Here is a 25,713-nt window from a genome sequence, read left to right as displayed (position 1 = left end):
CGTTTCCCTCCAGATAGTGAGGCGAAAATATCTTCTATCCGTGGAAGTGGATATTGTACTGTATGCAGGACTGGGTTCACAGTTACCTTGAAGTCCCCACAGATGCGAACCTTCTTCGGTTCCCCAGGCGTGCTGCTCAATGATTTCTTCATTACAGGAATGATGGGTGTGGCCCACTCGCTCCAGTCCACCTTGGACAGCACACCTGAATGCTCCAAACTCTCCAGCTCTGCTTCAACGGCTGGGCGGATCGCGTAAGGTACCGGTCTGGCCTTAAAAAATTTTGGGTTTGCGTTATCTTCGATTTTTATCGTTGCCGTTACTCCTTTTAGAGTCCCAAGTCCTTGTTGGAACACCTCTTTCGCGTCAGTTAGGATTTTTGACAGTCGTCCAGGTGTGACGTCATCATCCTTTTTATCAGTCACAGTTAGCGCCTGAATGGAATGCCAATCCAATTGTATTTTTCGGATCCATTCACGTCCCAATAATGGTGGTCCTCCATCTGGTAGTATATATAGATACAGTTTCTGTGTTTCCTTGCCGTTGTATTCAACTGGCACCCTTATTTTTCCTCTGGGGTAGACTTTTTGCCCCGTGTATGTCTTCAATACAATGGACGTGTCCTTCAAGGGTATGTGTGAGAATAGCCGCTCATAGTCTCGTCGATTCATGACAGTTAGGGCTGATCCTGTGTCCAATTCCATCTTTACTGGGGACCCTGTTATCATGAGGGTGACCCAAATGGTTCGGTGATCCTCCTTTGCGATCACGTTGTGTAACTTTAGACAACTTAGTCTCCTGCTCCCGGAGTCCTTATCACTCTCCTGATCTTCCGAACTACTGTCTGTCAATTTCTTTACTTTCTTGTACTTTTCCTTAGTAGTTCTTGTAGTGTTGGTTTTCTTTCCCGACCTGCAGACTCTTGCTATGTGTCCCATTTTCCCACATTGCCTGCATACTTTGTCCTTAAACCAGCAGTCCTTCTGATCATGGGTTGTTCTGCCGCAGCGATAGCACTTTCCTGCACCATACGCCATTTCGTTAGCGCTGTATTCCTGTGGTTTCTGTTGTATTTCCGCAGCTCCCCGTGCTGCTGCTTCGTAGGATACTGCCACGCTGAAAGCCTGTTCTAGCGTCAGGTCCTTTTCTGAAAGTAGTCGTTTCTGGGTTCCTTCACTCTGGAGCCCGCAGACAAACTTATCCCGTAAGGTGTCTGCCAGTCCTGCTCCAAACTGGCAGTGCTTCGATAACTTGCGTAGTTCCGTAAGATAGTCAGCATTGCTCTCATCTTTGTGCTGGTTTCTTTTATGGAACTTGAATCTTTCTGCTATCAGCAGCGGTGTAGGGTTTAGGTGTTCCTGTAAGATATTAACAATCTCTTCAAAACTTTTCTCCATTGGTTTAGCTGGGGTAATTAAATTCCGCAATAGGCCGTACGTTCTCGCGCCCATCAAATTTAATAATACCGGCGCCTTCTTTCCATCAGCCACCTCATTTGCCTCGCAGTACATTTCAATTCTTTCCACATACGTGGTCCAGTCTTCTACCTCGTTGTCGAAAGCAGTGATGGTGCCACTCTTCGGCATCTTGAGTGATTTTAAATGGCGCCTCCCGCGCTTTTTCTTCTTCCCCAATGGAATAAAATGGCGCCTCCCGCGCTTTTCCTTCTTCCCCAATGGAATAAAATGGCGCCTCCCGCGCTTTTCCTTCTTCCCCTTGCTGCCACGCTGCTCCTAGCGTTCTACAGGGTAATGGCGGCGACCCGCGGCTTTGGCGCGTATCACTTTTCCTTCCCCTCGTTCTATCCTCTCCACGCTGCCCGGTTCTTGAGCACCGACTGCGCCCTGTGCGCTCCACCCTCTCTCTCTCTCTTCCTCCCGACGACGCTGCATGGCCCCTTTTGCAGAGCCGCTCGATCGAGCCTGAGCCCGCCGCAGTCCGGAAGGGTCAGCGCACTACCTGCTACCAGCATGACTTGCTGGAACACCTCGACTGGAGAGCCAGGCCCAGCTCTCCACAGCCTCCCCTGCAACTCTCCGATGGATCCCTGGGCGGTTGCCCGCGGTCGACACCCGCCGTTCTGACTTCGACCTCCAAGAAGCTTCTCTTCAGGGAAAAGATCCCCGTGAGGTGATGCAGTACTGCAGGTGAGTTCGAACCTGCCCGTCGCCAGTGTAGTGTCCGAGGATCAATAATACTCAGACTGCAGGAGAACAATAAAACAGGTATTTACTGAACAGGGAGTAATTCAAGACTGAAATACAGAAGCCTGCTATGGCTTTATATACAGAGGTGGTCACTGCCGGTACTGCAGTATAGAATCAGTTCTTCTCTTAAAGGCACATACACAACAGAAGCCATCTGATTCCTTCAATTGAGATTGCAGCCTGTAACACCGCCCAGATATCCATTATTCTCAGTTTATTTCATCCCACTTGAAAAATACGTTAAGTAAAATGAAATGTTAGATTCTGTGCAAAGCAAAAAGTGGTGGCTTTGGGCATCTTTGCAACATGTCCCTGCCTCAGCTTGTCCGCAGCATTCAAAGGAGGTGGGTGGCTCATCGCGACCAAGTACATTGGTTGTTTATTCCGCTGAAATCCGTACGCAGGCATCATCCAGAACCACGCAGAACATGTCTTAATAAAGCCGGATGTGCCTGTGTGAGTTGACTGGTGCCAGAATCAGTCAGTCATTAGGACTGAATCCAGCAGCCCTGCCTTGGTGTAAGAGGAGCTGCATGGCGTCTGTCAGTTATCTCCCGGCTTTGGACTGTTCTGTCATAGAATTTCCACTTCTATCTGAAATCAATTAACTGCACCAAGGAACATAGTTACAGTTGTCATTTTATTTAAACACACAGAAAAGCCAGCTTAAATCAACATTGATCTCTCAAGCTGCTGCTGTATCCAGAGCTGCCCTCACATCCTTAATGCCGCAGTGTTTAGAACCCCCATTCTCCGCTGCACTCTCCATCACAAGCTTCTGACTGGCGTGCGGCCCTTTCCTCTGGTACTCTATTACGGCTCTGGCCTTGGTTGGTTGCTGACCTGGAGGTCACTTCCCATCTCTTGACTCCATGGTGCCTTGCAACACTTTACCACTTGCTGCCTCCACGAGTTAAATCGGAACAGTTGGTGCTGAATTAGACTTCGAGCCTCGTTGTTGGGCTAATTACTGAATTCTGGTCTGTAAACGTTGCTAGGTCAGGAATGTCCACTCTTTTACTCCAAGTCGAAATGGGCTTATTTTTCTGACTTTATTTTTTGTTGTTCCTTCCCCCACCCACCCTCCGTTCTAATTATTTGTCGTCCTCATCTGCTCTGGCTAGGGCAACAGGAAGGGGAGTCCCACAGGTATAAGTCACCCTCCAGCACCACACCACTTGGTGGGTGAGCAGAGACAGTAATCAGCAGGCTACGGTCAATTGCAATTTTCAAAACTGACTGATAAATCTAGGGCAAAAAATGGAAGCGAAGCAAAGGCGAGTAATTGGAGTTGAGGTGCAGATCAGCCATAATCTAACTGAACGCGGAACTGGCTCGAGGGGTTGAATGGCCTACTTCTGTTCCTATTCAACCATGCAGTGGCACTGCAGTAAAGCTGGATCCTGCCCTTGCCTGACATCCTCACACAGGCACTTGCCAGAATAAGTCACTGGACAGCAATCGGGAGTGGTGAGCCTGGCTAATTTCTCCCTCCCTTTCCCTGACTCAGGGGGCTGAGGCCTAACATAGCCTCCGTCTCGCAACCCTGGCTGAGATGAGCTAACGCAGCATGAATTGGGTGCTATAGTTAGCACCTTTCTGCTCTGCATGGCTGATGTCCATACGTAACACTGAATTTGTCAACTGGGCCTTTGGGTCATTCTTCACCTTGCTGAAGCCCATTGCGCTGGAGGACATTTGACTGCACAGAATGAAATCAGGCTGTGACATTGAGGGAATGCACAGCAAACAACCACAAGAGCTCGGTTTCATTAAGCTCCTTGGTTTAACTGCAGCTCCAATCTGTTCCTGTCACAATCATTTGTTGGCAAAGCACCAACAAGCCAACAGTCAGCCAAGCGTCTGACTGCAGCCGTTACCTGGACGTGTTTACTACTTCCACACCATGATGTGCGAGTCAGCAACAAACCCACAAGAGCACAACCCAAGAGGCAGCTCTGAATCAACACCTTCCAAATGCAATGTGGGTTACAGCTCCAGGCAGACAATGTGCCGGCAAGATATTAAGGCCGGCCAATTCCAATCTCACTACAGTGAACAAATCAATGACAAGGCCAAGGACTTGGAGCAGGGCTGTGTTAAATCTGTGAGTTGTTCAAGTAATTAATACTCAGACTTAATCAGTAACAATAAAACAGGTCTTTACTGGTTGGAGGTAGGGACTATACGTAGGTCTTTACTTCATGCCCACAGGCGGGAACTGAGGGGAGATCAGTACCCACAGTACTATTTATACCCCTATGGCCAGGAGTGGTACTGCGTATCACTACGCCCAACAAGTAGTGCAGTCCTGTCCATAGGTTCAAAGTAGCACACATATTACATACACAACATTCCTCCCTTCCTAGCTTTACAGTCATCTCCCCATTTAACATAACGTAATAACATATATACATATATAACTTCAGGTTTACATAACAGAATAACATAGATACATAGATAACTTCATGTCAAAACAGATCACAGATTCAGTCTCTGCGGAAAACAGTTCACAGATTCAATCTCTGTGGTGGAGTCGGTTCACGTTGCTGGAGTGACTCATTCAATAGTCCTTCCATGGATTTAACAGTTTGAACTTCCGAACTGAATTGGCTCCGTTCGGAGGGACCACGTGTGTGATCTGGTAGAGGTAATAATGGTTCAGATGGGTCATCTTCTGTTTCGACTTTTCCTTTTCTGCTTCTTGGAGACTCTCTGGGCTCCACTGTCAGCTGCCAGCTGCATGCGCAGTTCCTCCTTCTCTTCCTCCTTTTTCCGTAGTAGAGCCACCTTCTCCCGATGTTCCGTAGACTTTCGGTGCTCCTCCATGATTTCTGTATGGTGGGAGTCGAAGTTACAAGTTGGGCAGGACAGGACATAGTAATATTCGGTGTCGTCCTGATCTAGGCCAGCGAGAGGGTCTTCTATTTCCTCCATACCCAGCTGGGCGTTAGCCAGCTTTTGTTCCAAGTCCAGACATCTTTCCTGAAGAGACTTCTTCATGCGTACCTCTTCATCCAGCTTTTTCTGGGCTTTCAGCAAGTCGTTTACTAATGACCTCATTTGAGATTTTACTACTTCAACTTCTTTTGGAGATTGATTGATTGGACTATTCAATCCCTCTACCGGAGCAGCTGTTTCAGCGGTCTGTTGTTCTACGTTGACGTGAGTCAGCGTACTTTTGGCATCCAAGGGCTGCTCTGTTGCAGTCATCTCAGTCTGTGTTGCCACCTCAGCTCTTCCAATAACCTTTGAGAGCTCCGGACCCCTTTCGTTTGAATATTGAAGTTCGTGTTCAAGTTTTTCCCATTTCAGAGTCCTGTCCTTCAGCATATGCAGGAGTTGGCTGACCGTTAACTCCTCTGACATCAGACGTTTTGTGTGCTCCTGCTCCATTTTCTCCATCAGCTGCTTCTGTTGTCTTTCCAGATTCTCCAACTCTATATCAAAGAACTCTTTCGTTGCATTCAACTCTTGCTCAAAATGGCGAAGCATTTGTTCTAATTGCTGTTGTAGTTTGAAATGGAGTTGAGTTCGAGCCCGGTGTCCCTCAGAAATGGGCACATCAGTAGACTTGCCAGACTCAGAATCCACAGTTAAACTATGTTGTTGTTGCTCAGTGGAATTCTGTGCTGAAACTTTGTCTTTTGCACCTGAGTTGGGCTTACCATCATCCGTTCCAGAGTCTGGGCCGACTATCTTCACCGAGTTCTCACTCGTTATTGTTTGTAGGAAATGCCAGTCCATATTCATTTTCCTAATCCACTCCCGTCCTAGTAGTGGAGGACCTCCTTCAGATATCACATATAAGTCCATTATTTGACTGTCTTCGCCCTTGTGGACCACTGCAACCTCTATTTTCCCGATGGGGTACACTCTTTGCCCCGTGTATGTTTCCAATATAATCCCCGTATCCTGTAGGGGAATATGTTGGAATAACTTTCCGTAATCTTTCTTATTTATGACCGTCAATGCCGATCCAGTGTCCAATTCCAGTTTTACTTGGACTCCTTCTATCTGAAGAGTGACCCAAATTGTCTGGAGGTCTGCACCCTTACCAGCGTTGAGTACTCTTAAGCTAGCCAGTTCATTACAGCTTAAGCTAGCCAGTTCATTACTGCTAGCGTCTGAATTGGACTCCTGTTCGGTCACCTTGTGTACCTTTGCGTATTTTCCTTGCGGTGACTTCTTGTTGCTGGTCTTCTTCCCTGACCTGCATACTCTAGCTATATGTCCAAGCCTACCACAAGTTCTACATTCTTGGTTTTTAAACCAACACTGGTTCTGATCATGCGTTGTCTTTCCACAACGATAACATTTGCCAGAACTCACACCCAATTTGTGTGCACTGAGCTCCGGTGACCGTAGCTGCATTACTGCCGTGCCTCTCGCTGCGGCTTCGTGTGCTGCTGCCATAGTGACCGCCTTCTCAAGCGTCAGCTCATTCTCCTCGAGCAGTCGCTTTTGTGTATCCTGTTTAAATAAACCACACACAAATTTGTCTCGAAGTGCCTCTGTCAGTCCCGTTCCAAACTGGCAATATTTCGCTAATTTACGCAATTCCAGCAAATAATCAGCATTGTTTTCATGCTGTAGCTGCCTTCTGTCGTAAAATTTAAATCGTTCCGCTAGCATCAGCGGCGTGGGGTTTAGATGATCTTTCAGGACAGTAACAATCTCATCGAACGTCTTATCCGCCGGTTCATCTGGTGATAACAGGTGTTTCAATTGCCCGTATGTCTTCGCACCCATTAAATTTAATAATGTTAGAGCTTTATCTTGGTCACGAATTTTATTGGCCTTACAATAATTTTTTACTCTTTCAACATATATGGCCCAATCTTTGAGGTCACTATCAAAGGTGCTAATATTCCCGTGTTTAGGCATTGTAGATTTGCAATTTCTCAGATTTTTTTTTTTTTACTGCTATCCAAGATGGCGGCTTCCCGCTCTTGCCGTCGTCCTCCGCCCACAAAATGGCGGTTTTCCCGCGCTTGGCGGTCTTCACCCGTCCCCCAACGCCGTCTCCCTTCAGCCCCCGAGTGCGGCCCTTATCTTCGCCGCGATCGCCCGAGTGCGGCCCTTATCAGCGGATGCGATCGCTGGATCGCGAAGCGGCTCTCAGCTCTTATCAGGAGATGCGATCGCTCCGTTGAAACGCCTCCCGCTCGAAGCGGCTCTCGCGCCCTATTCCTCCAGCTCCCCCAGCCCCGTTCGTGCGGCCAATGCGGTCGACTGCCTGTCGCGTCGCTGCCCGGCTCAGACAACGGCTTACCCACCACCAAGCTGGAGAAGAAGCTGACGGTCGCCGATGGAGGCTCCGAGGTCAGGATGTCTTCCAGTGGGGTGGAGAGGGTGGAAACCTCTCTGCAACGTCCTGGCTGTGGACGAAGCTGCCGTGGAGTGACTGCCGCAGGGTCCGAATCAGACTCGTCGCCAGTGTTAAATCTGTGAGTTGTTCAAGTAATTAATACTCAGACTTAATCAGTAACAATAAAACAGGTCTTTACTGGTTGGAGGTAGGGACTATACGTAGGTCTTTACTTCATGCCCACAGGCGGGAACTGAGGGGAGATCAGTACCCACAGTACTATTTATACCCCTATGGCCAGGAGTGGTACTGCGTATCACTACGCCCAACAAGTAGTGCAGTCCTGTCCATAGGTTCAAAGTAACACACATATTACATACACAACAGGCTGTGTGCAAGGGTTGGACATTCATCTAGATACTTTTTGAAGGGAGGAGGAAAAAAAAGAGTAGGTTAGAAAGCGGTAAAGAAAATGGCTATTTTGCATCTTTTGTTTTCTCCCTTATTTTTTGCCACCCAATTTTCTCTTCACCTCTCCTGAATGCACTGACCGGGGGACGGAGAGGAGGGGCCCACTGACCGGGGGACAGAGGGGAGGGGCCCACTGACCGGGGGTGGGGGGAGGGGCCCACTGACCAGGGGACGGAGGGGAGGGGCCCACTGACCGGGGGACGGAGGGGAGGGGCCCACTGACCGGGGGACGGAGAGGAGGGGCCCACTGACCGGGGGACGGAGAGGAGGGGCCCACTGACCGGGGGACGGAGAGGAGGGGCCCACTGACCGGGGGACGGAGAGGAGGGGCCCACTGACCGGGGGACAGAGGGGAGGGGCCCACTGACCGGGGGACGGAGAGGAGGGGCCCACTGACCGGGGGACAGAGGAAGGGGCCCACTGACCGGGGGTGGGGGGAGGGGCCCACTGACCGGGGGACGGAGGGGAGGGGCCCACTGACCGGGGGTGGGGGGAGGGGCCCACTGACCGGGGGTGGGGGGAGGGGCCCACTGACCGGGGGGTGGGGGGAGGGGCCCACTGACCGGGGGTGGGGGGAGGGGCCCACTGACCGGGGGACGGAGGGGAGGGGCCCACTGACCGGGGGTGGGGGGAGGGGTCCACTGACCGGGGGACAGAGGGGAGGGGCCCACTGACCGGGGGTGGGCGGAGGGGCCCACTGACCGGGGGTGGGGGGGAGGAGCCCACTGACCGGGGGGACGGAGGGGAGGGGCCCACTGAATGGGTACATGGGGGCCCACAGCCTTTTGTGGGGACCTGGCCGATGGATGTCGACAGGATGGTGAGCCCAGTCCTGTTCTTGCCTACTGGCCACCCAAGTGCAATCGACAGCAGGAGGCACTGGATGCCAGTCAGGAGGAGGGAAGAATCAGCTACAGCTCCCGCCCCAGTTCATTTTAAACGACCCCTGCAGGAGAGTTTGCTGTGCTAGGTCAATTATGACTCCTGCCATGGTTCAATATCCCACCTACACTCACACAAGAAGAGTGGCAAAATCGGGTGAGGTACCTGAGGGTACCCCACGTTTGTGGTTCACCTACAAGAGCCAGCAGATTCAGGGAAGGACAGGAGTAAAAAGAAAGTGTGGGCTGAATAGATAGATGGCTGTCGGACCACATTGACTCAGCTCACACTGAATGAGGTGTGAAAAAGTGAAAGCACTGAAGATTGTGCTTACAAGAAGGAAATATGTTCATCAGTACAGACCAAGTGTTACAACAAAGTGCCAATGTTTTACTGGAGGGTTGAGTGAAGTGACAGCATCTGCTATGTAAACTAACATTGCATTCACGGGGCTTAAATAATTGTTAGTATACAGAGAATTTGTTATAGCATGGCAAATTACCAGAGATTAATGGGCAACTGGAATGGAATGTTCCTCTCCCAGCTGTTCCTTTTCCTGGGCCTCTTTATAATGAGATGGCTTAATTTAAATCAACTGGATTGCATCTTTAAAAAAATTGCAAGGACTTTAATTATTATTGTGTGCATGGATATAAAAAAAACAGCACACACACAGTCGCACATGGGGAGTCAAGACCAAGATTAGTCTTCAAGGTAAAACGGGGTTAGAAGGCGGGGGATAATTGGACCAGGGCGTGAGAACTTAATTGGTTCCCATTTTAAAGTCATACATTCTGTCCTTATTCATGCGTTTCAGTTATAAATTCCCGTGTCAATAGTAATAATAGAAACTGCCGAAGTAAGCCTGTCATGCTGTAATTTCCCACATTACAACAGTGACTCCACTTCAAAAGTACTTCGTTGGCTGTAAAGCACTTTGAGACGTCTGGCGGTCGTGAAAGGCGCTATATAAATGCAAGTCTCTTTCTTTCTTTTAATTACACCCTCCTACCAGTTGAGGCACTGTACTGTCACCAGGATGTAATTACAGTGTGACCACTTAAACAAAGGCAGCTTCCATTATAAATGTTGTCACAGAAACTTATAATGGAAAATGTTGACAGGAAGTGCACACAGATGCAAAAATATATATTATATTTGAATTAGGCTTTTTATTGACAATCAACTAGCCATATTGTAACTTCATAGTATTTAGTGTCACAAATTGCCCGCTACCTTCAGTTTCTGCTTTCTTTATTTCCCCAGGACACACTGCCTGTACATTGCTCAAATAACTGTACGATCACCCATTTACACTGTGGAACCGCTAGCAGTAGCCAGCAATCAGAATCTGTCCTGTTTATACGGTGGGGCGGGTAAGGGGACTTGCAGCAACCCAGGAACCACTGCACTACCTGCGAGTTTACTAGTGTGCCCTCGAATTGTGGCTGATGTCGGGGGGTGGGGGCAGCAGGTTCTACAGGGTTTGTCTGTAGTCTGAAAATTACTGTTGGTAATGTTATCCTACGACCGGTTAGCAGTTGTATATCACTTCCTCTCGCCACCATTTAAATTGAGGTATGTAACCCGTTTAAAACCAACAGGTGCACCTCTCCACTGAAATGGCAGACAGGCGAGTTTAATACAAGCCCATTAAGTGTTTATACAATAATATCACACTTTAATTTTTACTCTTGTGTTCCTGCTCTACTCTGAAGCTTGGTGGCCAGTGGATTGTACCAGCCCCTAATGTTCCATCTGCCTATTCCTTCACATCCAGCCATTTTCTTCATTTGTCTTCCTCTTGATCTGTTCTCAGCAATTTTCCAGATAGAAACAATCCCTAACAGCATGCCATGACACTCCAGTGCAGTGCTGAGGGAGTGCTGCACTGCCGGAGGTGCCGTCTTTCCGATGAGACGTTAAACCGAGGCCCCGTCTGCTCTCCCATGTGGACGTAAAAGATCCCACGGCACTATTTCGAAGGAGAGCCGGGGAGTTATCCCCGGTGTCCTGGCCAATATTTATCCCTCAATCAACATCTAAAACAGATTGTCTGGTCCTTATCACGTTGCTGTTTGTGGGAGCTTGCTGTGCGCAAATTGGCTGCCGCGTTTTCTACATTACAACAGTGACTACGCTTCAAAAAGTACTTCATTGGCTGTAGAGCATTTTAAGATGTCCGGTGGTTGTGAAAGGCGCTATATAAATGCAAGGCTTTCTTTTTATGTGACTCGTGAATAAGGTACCTAGGGTCTGCCTTCTTCCTCGTCATTTTTAGTCTCATCGCTTCACTTGCATTTCTTGCGGACCAGCTGAAGTAGGGTGGGAGGGAAAGGCTCGTGTGGAGCATAAGCCCCGGTGTAGAGCAGTTGGGCCGAATGGCCTGTTTCTGTGCTCTGAGTTCTATGTAATTCTATGCTGGAAGTGCTTTGGCTCTGGAGGAAGGGAACAATTCCATTAGCGCCACACAGGGTGCCACAATACAAACGGTGCCAGACATTAAAGGCCCCCCTCTTTAAAACTGGCTGCACGCTGTAAATAACAACAGGTGACCTGCCAATATTTACACAGCAGGTTGTCAAGCTTTGCTCTAATAAGTTTTATTGGACCTGCTCGATCTCACCTGCTGCCTTTTGTCTCCATGTGATTATTATTTAGAGTTACTGTCGCACGTGTGAAATCCACACATCAGTATTTGCCAAACGCTGCTGAAAATGTGTTTTTTGCTAAATCAGTTTGTAGTGTGCAGAAATAGTGACAATTCCACCCAGTTAATCCACTGCCCTACCTGGGATCTCACCATCTCACAATGGTAGTCTGCACGCATCTGGGCGGGGGGGGTGGGGGGGGGGGGAGGGGGAAGAAGCTTATGGATGAAAACATCAGCAAATTGTGAGGAAAAGTATTTCTGCTACTTGCTGGAGGGCTGATGGCTTGAAGTGATCCCAGTTATTTGGCTCCATGCCAGTTAGTAGCCAGCACTGTTCTCACAGCAGGTGGGATAAGGTCCGTCAGCAAGAAATTACTGTTGACAGTACTAACTGATGACTGCTTAACACGTTGGTATGAAATTCTTCTGTCTGCTATTTTAATGCAGGCATTAATCTGTTTATTTTAACTGGGTTAGCACCTCCATTAAAATAACTAACAGATGAACGTCATACGAACGCATTCGGCGTCTGTCACCTGCTATCCCCGACCGTAATTTCTAGGGTAATGTTCCTTCAATTAACACCCAAAGATCTCCAACGGATCAAGCCCACACTCGCTGACTGCAACCTCCCAGGTCTGCTCTTGCCCACTGCACCGAGGAGAGCTGTACAGGAAGTGGGACAGATGGTCTCTGTGGAATATTCGCAGGCTGGGTTGCAGTCCCTCTTTTATAGCTGCATAAAACATGAGGATTCATTTCTCACTTGCATCCTGCACATGTGTAACAGCTGTCCAGCTGTCAGTCCTGAGGTACTGCTGATTCCAGCGGCGGCAAACAAAATATAAACCTATCTAAATATTTCCCCTCCGCACTAAACACAGAACACCGTCCCCCCCACAACCCCCTCGACACCTTCACAGTTTAACTACTGTGGATCGATCAATGTAATAACTACCTCCCCCGACATTAATAGTAACAAGGCAGTAGCCTCCCTTCCAGTAACAGGGACATGGCAATAGTTCCTCATCCGAATCCAGAAACAGAGGACTAACACCCCCGCCCCCCGGCAAAAACAGTAACAGGGCAACACATTCCCCCAAGAAATATTAACGGGAATATATCCCTTCTCCAGAAACAGTAACAGGGCAATTGTTCCCTTTGCCCAGCCCCCCCGAGAAACGGTAACAAGGAAATAGCCCCTGCCATGAAACAGTAATAAGGCACTTTCTTAGTAGCAACAGCGCTGTAAACAAATACAGAAATTGATCTAAAGTAGAGTGAGGTTCAATGATATTCACCACTTGGACACAAAGGACTCGATTTTAATAGCCCTGAGGCGGTGGGTCGGCAGCGAAAATCGGAAAAAATGGCTTCAGACTGCCAACCCGCCTCCATCCCGCCCCCACCCGATTTTCATGAGTGTCGGGTGACCCGACGGGAACCCGTGAGACAGGTAATTAAGAGCCTGTTAACTGCCTTGCTAATCCTATTTTTATAGTAGATTCCCATTTTCGTGCTTCTGGCTCCTGTTTCCCGTCTTGTCAGAAACACGCCAGCTGCAAGGAGACATAGAAACACAGAAGATAGGAGCAGGAGTAGGCCATTCGGCCCCTCGAGCCTGTTCCACCATTTAATGAGATCATGGCTGATCATCCAAATTCAGTACCCTGTCCCTGCTTTCTCCCCATATCCCTTGAGCCTTAAGAAATATATCGAACTCCTTCTTGAATATATTTAATAAGTTGGCCTCAACTGCCTTCTGTGGTAGAGAATTCCACAGGTTCACCACTCTCTGGGTGAAGAAATTCCTCCTCATCAGAGTCCTAAATGGCTTACCTCTTATCCTTAGACTGTGACCCCTGGTTCTGGACTCCCCCGCCATCGGGAACATCCTTCCTGCATCTAGTCTGACTAGTCCTGTTAGAATTTTATAAGTTTCAATGAGATCCCCTCTCATTCTTCTAAACCCTAGCGAATATAAGCCTAATCGACTCAATCTCTCTTCATACATCATTCCTGCCATCCCAGGTATCAGTCTGGTGAATCTTCACTACACTCCCTCCATGGCAAGAACATCCTTCCTCAGATAAGGTGACCAAAACTGCACACAATACTCAAGGTGTGGTCTCACCAAGGCCCTGTACAACTGTAGCAAGACATCCTTGCTCCTGTACTTGAATCCTCTCGCTATGAAGGCCAACATACCATTTGCCTTCTTAACCGCCTGCTGCACCTGCATGCTTACCTTCAGCGACTGGTGCACAAGGGCACCCAGGTCTCGTTGCACTTCCCCTTTTCCCAATCTATTGCCATTCAGATAATAATCTGTCTTCCTGTTTTTACCACCAAAGTGGATAACCTCGCATTTATCCACATTATACTGCATCTGCCCAATCACCCAACCTGTCCAAATCATACTGGAGTTTCTCGGCATCCTCCTCACAGCATACACGCCCACCCAGCTTTGTGTCGTCTGCAAACTTGAAGATATTACATCTAGTTCCCTTGTCTAGATCATTAATATATATTGTGAATAGCTGGGGTCCAAGGACCGATCCCTGCGGTACCCCACTAGTCACTGCCTGCCACTCGGAAAAAGAGCCGTTTATTCCAACTCTTTGCTTCCCGTCTGCCAACCAGTTCTCTATCCAAGTCAGTATCTTCTCCCCAAACCCATGTGCTTTAACTTTACACACTGATCTCTTATGCGGGACCTTATCAAAAGCCTTCTGAAAGTCCAAATACACCACATCCACTGGTTCTCCCTTATCTATTCGAGACGAGTTTCTCGTGGCCATGATTTTTAGTCATTATTGGTGCAGCACTTTAAAAGCGCTCCTGTAACATGGCTGACGTTCAAATGTAACAACTTTGTTGTTGGAGGTTTGGGCTAAGATTTTGCAAATCTACTGACCTTGTGACTGTTCAAGCTGATACCCATCTGCAGTGTGATCTGATTGGAATAATTTCAGGCCACTGTGAGTGTGCGCTTGCAAGCTTCTTGCCTCAACTGAAATCTATAGCAACGGGATGGGAACCATTTATATCCTCTCATCCTGGTCATCAGATTCGGAGGAAGAGCAGCCGTGGCAGCACCACAACCAGCCACAACCGCCAACCTCCTCTTCACCCACCTGATGCTGCACTGGACACAGGCATCAGCCCCTGATTAAAATTGCTGGCCGGGAGGCCAGCGATGGCATCACCATGGCCAGATTTTCTTTACTTGATGCAGTAAACCCTAGCTGCCACATGATGCACCAGGTTGACACCATCCCACACTAGCACCGTGAAGCATCCCTTTAATGTCCAAGCCATTCCAAGCACACACATCACTATAGCCGGGGGGGGGGGGGGGTGTTATGACTGGACAATCACTGGAACTCAGTAAGACACTTCTCAATGTGTGCTCAGATCTGTCCAATAAGGGGCACTTATGGAAAAAGATATTACCAGAAACTTCCCATGGAAATTGGCTAAACCTCTCAAGTGCCTACCCTTGTGTGTTGTTAGTTGGTATGCTTGCAGTAGGATGAGGGTGAGTGTGAGGGGTGGCTAGTGAGATGGGGGAGTGATAAAGTAGATAGAGGGCGTTGGGTGGAGGTTCATGGTAAGTTGGAGTCCTGGGGAGGTCTCTTCCACCCTTGGAAGGGAAGAGAACCTTCCTGCGTGCTGTGATTCCCTCCATAAGCATATGGAGGGAGTCATTGGAGAGCCTGGGTGCAAGTGTTCACCTTTGTGCAGTGATTGTCAGTGTTTGCAGCACCTCAATGCTGTCAAACACTGACAGAACAACTGTCAAAATAAAATTGTGCATGGGCCCTTTAAGGAAACTGGCAGATGACGCATCATCAAATTACATCATCAGACCCGCTTCCTGTTAATTGGCCAGTTAGCCCGCAGGGCAGGCTTAACAAGGCCAATCGAGGGAAAATCACGTCTGCAGAGCGGAGGCAGCTGGGGGAGGGACTGGAACCCGGAAACCAGCTGACCCGCCCCCAGAATTAAAACGCGGCCAAATCCCTCCCTCCCTCCCTCCCTCTTGGACATGAGGCCTCAGTGTTTTCCATCCCTCCCCTGGAATCAGAGCCTCAGTGATATCCATCCCCATTTATCTTAGACTCAATGCCTTGACTTCAATTTTCCTTTCAGGCATTTAACAATCCTGTTTAACAACAACTATTGAGACAATTGTAGAAATGCCTGTTCACCATAAAGATTTACCATGTAAGTTAGTGAATAGAATATGATAAGGCAGTGAGTGGCTGAACCATGCAGAGCACGAAGCAAGGTTCAAATGTAGTCAGCGTTGAGTTAGCTGCTGTCACCTGGGATGATGGTGGTAGGAACACTACAATCGGTCGCAAAGCCCCTGGGATAGGGAGGGTAAAATCAGTTTCTGCTCCTGAATGCTGTCCAATGACCCCTGGCAGAAGTGTGCACGTACAGACATCTAGTGAGGACAAGATTTTCCTCCGTGGGAGAATAGCTTGATGACACTAACAGACAAGGCTCACACCTCGTCACTTGGGCAATGAAAGCAGGAGAAGGGAAAAAGGATGGAAAAGAAGACGTTAAATGCAAGAGCAACTAAGCTGTACTGCCCTGTACTGCTTCAAGTGCACCGGGTCGAAGACGCAATTACTCTGGCAGGAGACTGACCTGAACCTTTGGTGACCACGAGCTTCGACTTGCTGCGTACACCATCGCCCTTTGTTGTGTAGGCTGCCACGGTGATGGAATACGTCGTGTCTGGCTGCAGCCCAGAGATGACCATCTCCTACAAATTGTTTTTAAATGAGAAGATAATTAGGAATCTAAATTGGTGAAATTCAAAGAATTTAAACAGTCCCGTGTACAAAATGAACACCTTCAAACTAAGAAACATAAACATGCAAATAAAAACTTGGAGCAGAACCCTTTTAGCACAGACACCATCCCAGAAGTCCCAAATATTGATCCTAGGATTCTGTTGAAATTACTTCATGCTTCAGCCGCTAACTTTGGCCGGCATTCAGACTTCAGCTCCTTTCCCCAGAGACGCCAGGCCACTGGGCACAGTGCCAGTTGGAGACATGGTACCAGGCCTGCATGGTTAGGTGATCATCCCTCCACAGCTGACACATCTGTACATGAACTACAGAGCGACATTGGTGGGAGGTAGGGGAGGGATCGCTCGACCAGAACCTCTAAACTTTGAGAATACCGTGATCAAACACTATTCATAAAAAGCGAAAAGAAAACAAGACACGGCAAACAAAAGGGTATCATGCCATGCAGATTCAGTACGCCAATATTTGTAGCGTTTCTGAACATCAAGAAATGGCGTTTTGCAGGAACAGAAAAACACAAGAGAGTGCAGAGAATCAGGCACTTTACTCACATATTCTGCAGTGTTGTCAGTCTCCCACTGAGCAACAGGAGGAAGGCAAGAAAGAGAGAGACAAAAAACAAAAAGAATAGAGGATGAAGCAAGAGTTTCAAGGCATCTATGGTGGCTTTGCTTGGAACAGGCGCAAAGGACACAAGGCCCTTCAAGATGCACAACAGAAAACAGGCACCATGATGAGAAAGCTGAATCCTAACGTCCACAGTCAAAAGGAGTAGTAAAACAGTGTGGCAGAACACTGTGTGGTCATGTCTGGGGCTCAGGCTGGAATCTAGCACAGACAGGCAAGATGATGGAAGGTCTTCCTTCTCCAAGACCTTTGGGGGTGAAATTGGTCTTCAGTAACAGCACAAAACGGGGATCAGCGAATCGGCAGCCTGATTTACACCCCGCCCAATTATCGGCCTGTTTTACACCTGCCCAATTATCGGCCTGTTTTACACCCCGCCCAATTATCGGCCTGTTTTACACCTCGCCCAATTATCGGCCTGTTTTACACCCCGCCCAATTATCGGCCTGTTTTACACCCGCCCAATTATCGGCCTGTTTTACACCCTGCCCAATTATCGGCCTGTTTTACACCTCGCCCAATTATCGGCCTGTTTTACACCTTGCCCAATTATCGGCTTATTTTACACCCCGCCCAATTATCGGCCTGTTTTACACCCCGCCCAATTATCGGCCTGTTTTACAGCCGCCCAATTATCAGCCTGATTTACACCCCGCCCAATTATCGGCCTGATTTACACCTCGCCCAATTATCGGCCTGTTTTACACCTCGCCCAATTATCGGCCTGTTTTACACCCGCCCAATTATCGGCCTGTTTTACACCCACCCAATTATCGGCCTGTTTTACACCCAGCCCGATTATCGGCCTGTTTTACACCTCGCCCGATTATCGGCCTGTTTTACACCTCGCCCGATTATCGGCCTGTTTTACACCTCGCCCGATTATCGGCCTGTTTTACACCTCGCCCGATTATCGGCCTGTTTTACACCTCGCCCGATTATCGGCCTGTTTTACACCCCGCCGGATTATCGGCCTGTTTTACACCCGCCCAATTATCGGTCTGTTTTACACCTCGTCCAATTATCGACCTGTTTTACACCTCGCCCAATTATCGGCCTGTTTTACACCCCGCCCAATTATCGGCCTGTTTTACACCCCGCCCAATTATCGGCCTGTTTTACACCCCGCCCAATTGTCAGCCTGTTTTACACCCCGCCCAATTATCGGCCTGTTTTACACCTTGCCCAATTATCGGCCTGTATTACACCTCGCCCGATTATCGGCCTGTTTTACACCTCGCCCGATTATCGGCCTGTTTTACACCTCGCCCGATTATCAGCCTGTTTTACACCCGCCCAATTATCAGCCTGTATTACACCTTGCCCGATTATCGGCCTGTTTTACACCTCGCCCGATTATCAGCCTGTTTTACACCCGCCCGATTATCGGCCTGTTTTACACCTCGCCCAATTATCGGTCTGTTTTACACCCTGCCCAATTATCGGTCTGTTTTACACCCCGCCCAATTATCGGCCTGTTTTACACCCTGCCCAATTATCGGCCTGTTTTACACCTCGCCCAATTATCGGCCTGTTTTACAACTCGCCCAATTATCGGTCTGTTTTACACCCCGCCCAATTATCGGCCTGTTTTACACCCTGCCCAATTATCGGTCTGTTTTACACCCCGCCCAATTATCGGCCTGTTTTACACCCTGCCCAATTATCGGTCTGTTTTACACCCCGCCCAATTATCGGCCTGTTTTACACCCTGCCCAATTATCGGCCTGTTTTACACCTCGCCCAATTATCGGCCTGTTTTACAACTCGCCCAATTATTAGCCTGTTTTACATCTCGCCCAATTATCGGCCTGTTTTACATCTCGCCCAATTATCTTTTCAAAAGAAAATTGGGAGGGGAGTAAACGGGCTGCCCATTCACTATTACCCACTTTGTGCTGTCGCCAAAGATCAATTTCACCCACTATTTCTAAAAAATCCCCAAGGGAAATGAGTTTGTACAAGAGTGCCCTCCAACCTGGCAAAAACATATCAAATGCTTTTAAGATTTCCCCATTTTATCCCCTGGTCTCCAGGCAGTACAGACTTGACGAGGTACAGTTTCATGGGTTCTAGTCATGCCCCCAAACCTTTCCCCAATAGCCAGCTTTTAGGCATCAGCCTAGACAGTATTGGCAGGTTATATGTTTAGATGGAGGGGTAGGGGGGCAAAGTTGAACCTGATTCTGTTCTTATCTGGCATCCATGAACACGCACACACACTCGCACACAAACATACACCCAGACACATACACTCAGACATACTCACACACTCACGCACTTAGACATACTCACACACATGCACTCGACGCATGCAGTGGTGGGGGCGGTTTATTGGGTAAAGCTTGTTTGGCCTGGAGGAGACAGTCCTGCTCCTCCTGGCCCACAAACAGTACTTACCTCATGGATTCAGCCCTTTTCGCCTCCTTGCACCTGCTGTGTTTCCGAGGCCAGGGAAAGCAGGCCAAAATTAGTTGAAAATAAGCTCAATATTAAAATTAAGGCAAGCAGCCTCATTATATTTAAATGACTAACCCGCTTCCAGCAAGCGGTTTGGTTGTCCGTCTCTCGACCAGCGTCCGTTTAAACCGGAAGTGGGCGGCTTCGAGGCACGCTGGGTTCCTGTTTCAGATTTTTTGCATTTTAACCTCTGACATGATTCTAACCCATCCGTTTCTGGGGGTTAAGATTTAGCCCACGCACTCGCACTCCGACACGCGCACTCGCACTCCGACACGCGCACTCCGACACACGCACTCCGACACACGCACTCGCACTCCGACACACGCACTCGCACTCCGACACACGCACTCGGACACACGCACTCGCACTCCGACACACGCACTCGGACACATGCACTCCGACACACGCACTCGCACTCCGACACATGCACTCCGACACACGCACTCGCACTCCGACACACGCACTCCGACACATGCACTCCGACACACGCACTCGCACTCCGACACACGCACTCCGACACACGCACTCCGACACACGCACTCCGACACACGCACTCCGACACACGCACTCCGACACACGCACTCGCACTCGGACACACGCACTCGGACACTCGCACTCCGACACACGCACTCGCACTCCGACACACGCACTCGCACTCCGACACACGCACTCGCACTCCGACACACGCACTCGCACTCCGACACACGCACTCGCACTCCGACACACGCACTCGCACTCCGACACACGCACTCGCACTCCGACACACGCACTCGGACACACGCACTCGCACTCCGACACATGCACTCGGACACACGCACTCGCACTCCGACACACGCACTCACTCACATTCCCAGCAGAAGCCACTGGATAGTGATGGTGTGTAGACCTGATTTTTTAAACACTCCTTCCAAGAGAAGGCTGCTGAGGCCAAATGTAGTACCTCCCCCTATCATCACTCGAGCTGAGACCAGTCAAGTCCACATGGACTGGGGATCGAAGCTGGTTCTTCCTGGTCTGTATGGTTCAGTTCCGCATCTAATGATGTCTGCCACTGAGCTATCAGGGGTGGGTCCATATTCAGCGATCTAACTCACACAGGTGGCGCTGTAGGGCTGGTGAGTCTGGACGAGGAGGTGCAGACTGGTTTGAGACACACTATCAGTGCATTGCATCTATCCTATACCATCACCAGATCCAAAATTCTATGGATTTTTATAGATTTTACAAACTTGTGCTCCCTATATGAAGCTTTGTGTGCCAGGAGCTTTGAAAAGGCTTCTAGAGGTGCAGGCAGTCACCAGAATAACTACCACCCATACTAAATAAAAATTGATATAGTTAATTACTTGCTGGTAATTTGCCCAGTGAGGTCAGTAGGTCCCGCAGTACTTTACGTCCATCACACTTAATTGCTGAAATTTCGTCTGGAGACTGCTGACCTCCCTGCTCAAATTAGCCGATATCCTCTCCCGGTCCACGAAACCCTGGGCTGAAAGCATGGACTCTTAAAATGTACTTTTATCAGTACTGTAGCAAACTGGGTTTATAAGGATGTTACCAAGAATTAAGAAGATGTAACTATTGGGTAAGATTGAGCAGGCTGGGGTTCTTTAGGATAGCAGTCTTTAACATTATGAAGGGGTTTGAAAAGTGGTACGTGAGGAAATTGTCTCTTATGTGTGGGTGAGTCCAGAACAAGCAGGCATAAATATACGATAGCCACTAACAGATCAAATAAAGCATTCAGGAGGAATTTCTTTACACAGATTGGTGAGAATGTGCTTCCACATGGAGTGGTTGAGGCAGAGAGCACTGACACATGGACTAACTGGATTGATCTTCGAAAGAGCTGGCACAGACTCGATGGGCCAAACGGCCTCCTTCTGGGGTGTACTATTCTTTGATTCTATTTAAAGGGAGGCTTGACGCATACAGGAGGGAGAAGGGAATAGAAGTATATGGAGCCAGGAAGAGGTAATTAGAGTGGGAGGAGGCTCGTGTGGAATATAAATAATGGCATAGACCAGTCACGCCGAATGACCTGTTTCTATGCCATAGACCTGTGTCATTCGATGTGATTCAATGGGCACATATGATACCGGTTTAATGACAACAAACAACTGAGTTTGATAGTACGTGCACGTCTAACAAATGCAGCTCTACTTTGCTAAAAGGCCTTATCCCCTACATCAGGACTTTGAAAAGCTGGAGATAGAAACAAGCAATTTGCAAATGCTATAGCACGGCCCATTTAATCATTCATTTAGTGATTAAATCTAAACCAAACAACAGATGACACAGCACACAAACAGCATTACACACAAGTGATTAGATTGCGTCTGTAGTTGGATTTACAGTCCATTGATTACAGCTTGTGTGCTGACCATTTAAACAGGACGCATGGAGAAAGATTCTGTACTGAAGTGCTGCCCTCACATCAAGAATTTTTACATAAAAGAGTTCACTGCAATTCTGTACAAATGGAGCAAAAGAAAACAGGTGTGGTCCATTGGAATTCCATGAAATGTCAGCCGTGGCTCAGTGGGTAGCACTCTTGCCTCTGAGTCAGAAGGTTGTGGGTTCAAGTCCCACTCCAGAGACTTGAGCACATAAAGCTAGGCTGACTCTCCAATGCAGTACTGAGGGAATGCTGCACTAGTCGGAGGTGCCGTCTTTCGGATGAGACATTAAACCGAGGCCCCGTCTGCTCTCTCAGGTGGACGTAAAAGATCCCATGGCACTATTTCGAAGAAGAGCAGGGGAGTTATCCCTGGTGTCCTGGCCAATATTTATCCCTCAATCAACAACACTAAAACAATCAGGAGAAGTGGTCATTATCACAATGCTGTTTGTGGGAGCTTGCTGTGCGCAAATTGGCTCCCGCATTTCCTACATTACAACAGTGACTACACTTCAAAAGTACTTCATTGGCTGTAAAGCGCTTTGGGACGTCCTGAGGTCGTGAAAAGTTCGACAGAAATGCAAGTCTTTCTTTCTTTTTACAATGGAAATGAATGGAAAGGGATTTGGTCCACTGGAATTCTGTATAATAGGAGTGAATGGGAAGGATTTTGGCCCATTGAAGTTTTAGGTTAGAATCAAGTATTTGTTTATCAGGAATTAACTATATTACTACTTTATGCTATGTATAATGTTTGGAGGAAGACAGCAACAACAAAACCTTAAAATTTGCATAGTTCCTTTAATGTAGAAATATAGAGGGCGGGACTGATTTATTTAAAGGAAAACATCCATGTACATCTTCTGAGGGAGGGACCTTCTATTTTGCATGCCACATCAGAATATGCACTGGATTCATGTAACGTTACTAGAGTTTGCACATTTTTACAGGCTGATTGCTGATAACAGTGCATGAGCTTGTGTGTCATGTAACACTACCTTAACTGCTGAGCTCAGCACAATGTCCTGTCAAAGAATGACTAATATTAAAGAAAGACAGACTTGCATTTATATAGCATCTAATCACATCTCTCAGAAACATCTCAAAGCACTTCACATACAATCAATTACTTTGACGTGCACTATTGTTGTGTACTTCAATATTGCAGCCATTTTACACACAGGATGATCCCACAAACAGCAATGAAATTAATGACCAGCTAATCTATTTTTGAGGGAAGAGTTGACCAGGACAACGCCCTGTTCTTCAAATAGTGCCATGGGATCTTTTACATCCACCTGAACAGGCAGACAGGGTCTTGGTATCATGTCTCATCTGAAGGGCAGCACCTCTGACAATGCAGCCATGAATGATGGGCTCGAGTTCTGGAATGGACCCTGATCTTTCAAATGGAACTTTCTGATTCAGAGACAACTGAGCCCATAATCACTGAAATCTATACATGCACAAGGAAGGTAAGGACATCCCTTATCTTCACAAGGCCAGAATGCACTGGATCATTGGGCAGGTGGTCTCTGTTTATCCAGGTTTTGAGGTCTGGCATATACCTAGGTGACCCTGGAGTGATGGCGCGTGACATCCAGGGGCTCGGTACAAGCATTCTGCATCAGGTAGGTGGCTGACTGGGATTGACTGCTTCCCTCTATCCAATCTGATAACTTTAATGTGTTACTGGACCTTTACTTTAGGATACAAGTTTGGATGGACCATCTATTCTGGTTAGTGGTGTACTCTGCCCTGTAGATGCTTGTGATGGCCCTGGGTGTTGCCTGGTCCCACCAATTACTTGTCTGTGCATCCCTCACCTCTATAAGCACAAAATTCACCCCCCACAAATGCATACAGCACAGAAGGAGGCCATTTGGCCCATCATGCCTGTGCCGGCTCTCTGAAAGAGCTATCAATTACTCCCACTCCCCTGCTCTTTCCCTATAGCCCTGCAAATTTTTCCTTTTTAAGTATATATTCAATTCCCTTTTGAAAGTTATTGAATCTGCTTCCATCACCTTTCAGGCAGCACATCCCAGATCATAACAACTTGCTCAGTAAACAAATTTCTCCTCATCTCCCTGGTTTTTTGCCATTATTTTTATGTAATATATCAGGCAATGTCACAAACACAGTGGACTATCTGCCCCAGTTCTGTCTGTATTATAAAAATGGCCAATGTTTCAGTCATCCGTGACTCCATCAGAAACCACTGCCATCAACCTACAATTGTTACTGTGATGGCAGTGCCAACCACCGCCACGTTTTAGTTTTGCTTCCTAACCTGTGCGTCGGCCAGCATGACGTCCTTTATCAGCGGCTGTCCCCTGGCCTCTCCATCCTCCACTTCCACATAGTGCACCTGATAGCCTCGGATCTGGCCATGTTGTTTGTTCGGGACAGGAGAGCGCCACATTACCTTCAAAGCGGTGGAGTTTAATGCTGCAACCTCCACTTTACGAGGGGGAGCACTGGGCACTGCAAGAATAATGTTTAGGGCATCAGAAAGGAAAAATGTTGTCTCTGTTTAAATAAGATGACTGTAGGCCATTTTGGAGTCGACCAATGGGTCATTCAGACTCCAAAATAAATCAGGAATAATAGACAGCTTCTGAGAAAGACCCTTATGAATTTGTCCCCAACATGTTTTCCTCTGTCATACTACAACTTCTATAGTCCAGTTCCCAATCAAATACCAGATTTAAAAAGGGAGAAGCCGGACCAGCAGAACTAAACCTGACTATGGAACAGAACCAGGTCTGATCTCCACAGGTGAGCTCTTACACCCAACCAAAGAGGAGAACCAGGTCTGACCTCCACAGGTGGGCTTTTACACCCAACCATAGAACAGAACCAGGTCTGATCTCCACAGGTGGGCTTCTACACCCGACCATAGAACAGAACCAGGTCTGATCTCCATAGGTGGGCTTCTACACCCAACCATAGAACAGAACCAGGTCTGATCTCCACAGGTGGGCTTCTACACCCAACCATAGAACAGAACCAGGTCTGACCTCCACAGGTGGGCTTCTACACCCAACCATAGAACAGAACCAGGTCTGACCTCCACAGGTGGGCTTCTATACCCAACCATAAAACAGAACCAGGTCTGACCTCCACAGGTGGGCTTCTACACCCGACCATAGAACAGAACCAGGTGTGATCTCCACAGGTGGGCTTCTACACCCAACCATAGAACAGAACCAGGTCTGATCTCCACAGGTGGGCTTCTACACCCAACCATAGAACAGAACCAGGTCTGACCTCCACAGGTGGGCTTCTACACCCAACCATAGAACAGAACCAGGTCTGACCTCCACAGGTGGGCTTTTACACCCAACCATAGAACAGAACCAGGTCTGACCTCCACAGGTGGGCTTCTATACCCAACCATAAAACAGAACCAGGTCTGACCTCCACAGGTGGGCTTCTACACCCGACCATAGAACAGAACCAGGTGTGATCTCCACAGGTGGGCTTCCATACCTGACCATAGAACAGAACCAGGTGTGATCTCCACAGGTGGGCTTCTACACCCAACCATAGAACAGAACCAGGTCTGATCTCCACAGGTGGGCTTCTATACCCAACCATAGAACAGAACCAGGTCTGACCTCCACAGGTGGGCTTCTATACCCAACCATAAAACAGAACCAGGTCTGATCTCCACAGGTGGGCTTCTATACCCAACCATAGAACAGAACCAGGTGTGATCTCCACAGGTGGGCTTCTACACCCAACCACAGAACAGAACCAGGTCTGATCTCCACAGGTGGGCTTCTATACCCAACCATAGAACAGAACCAGGTCTGACCTCCACAGGTGGGCTTCTATACCCAACCATAAAACAGAAC

The 25,713-nt window shown here is 48.2% G+C and overlaps 1 protein-coding gene across 1 annotated transcript in view; it reads right to left on the bottom strand.

The window, feature by feature from the left end:
- Window positions 1-25,713, bottom strand: part of LOC147108325 (receptor-type tyrosine-protein phosphatase delta-like) — a 620,473-nt gene that overhangs the window by 193,215 nt on the left and 401,545 nt on the right. The window contains exons 15-17 of the mRNA XM_086004913.1: window positions 24,144-24,337; window positions 16,911-16,937; window positions 16,190-16,307 (exon numbers count right to left, since the gene is read on the bottom strand). Coding sequence (XP_085861039.1) covers window positions 16,190-16,307; window positions 16,911-16,937; window positions 24,144-24,337 — 339 coding nt within the window. The remainder of the gene's footprint in view (window positions 1-16,189; window positions 16,308-16,910; window positions 16,938-24,143; window positions 24,338-25,713) is intronic.

The sequence above is a fragment of the Somniosus microcephalus genome, chromosome 13, assembly GCF_052327205.1.
Source record: "Somniosus microcephalus isolate GS21.2 chromosome 13, FLI_Smic_1.0, whole genome shotgun sequence".
In the NCBI taxonomy this organism is placed as follows: Eukaryota; Metazoa; Chordata; class Chondrichthyes; order Squaliformes; family Somniosidae; genus Somniosus; species Somniosus microcephalus.
The sequence above is the reverse complement of the archived record's forward strand: the minus strand, read 5'-3'. Positions and strand labels throughout refer to the sequence as shown.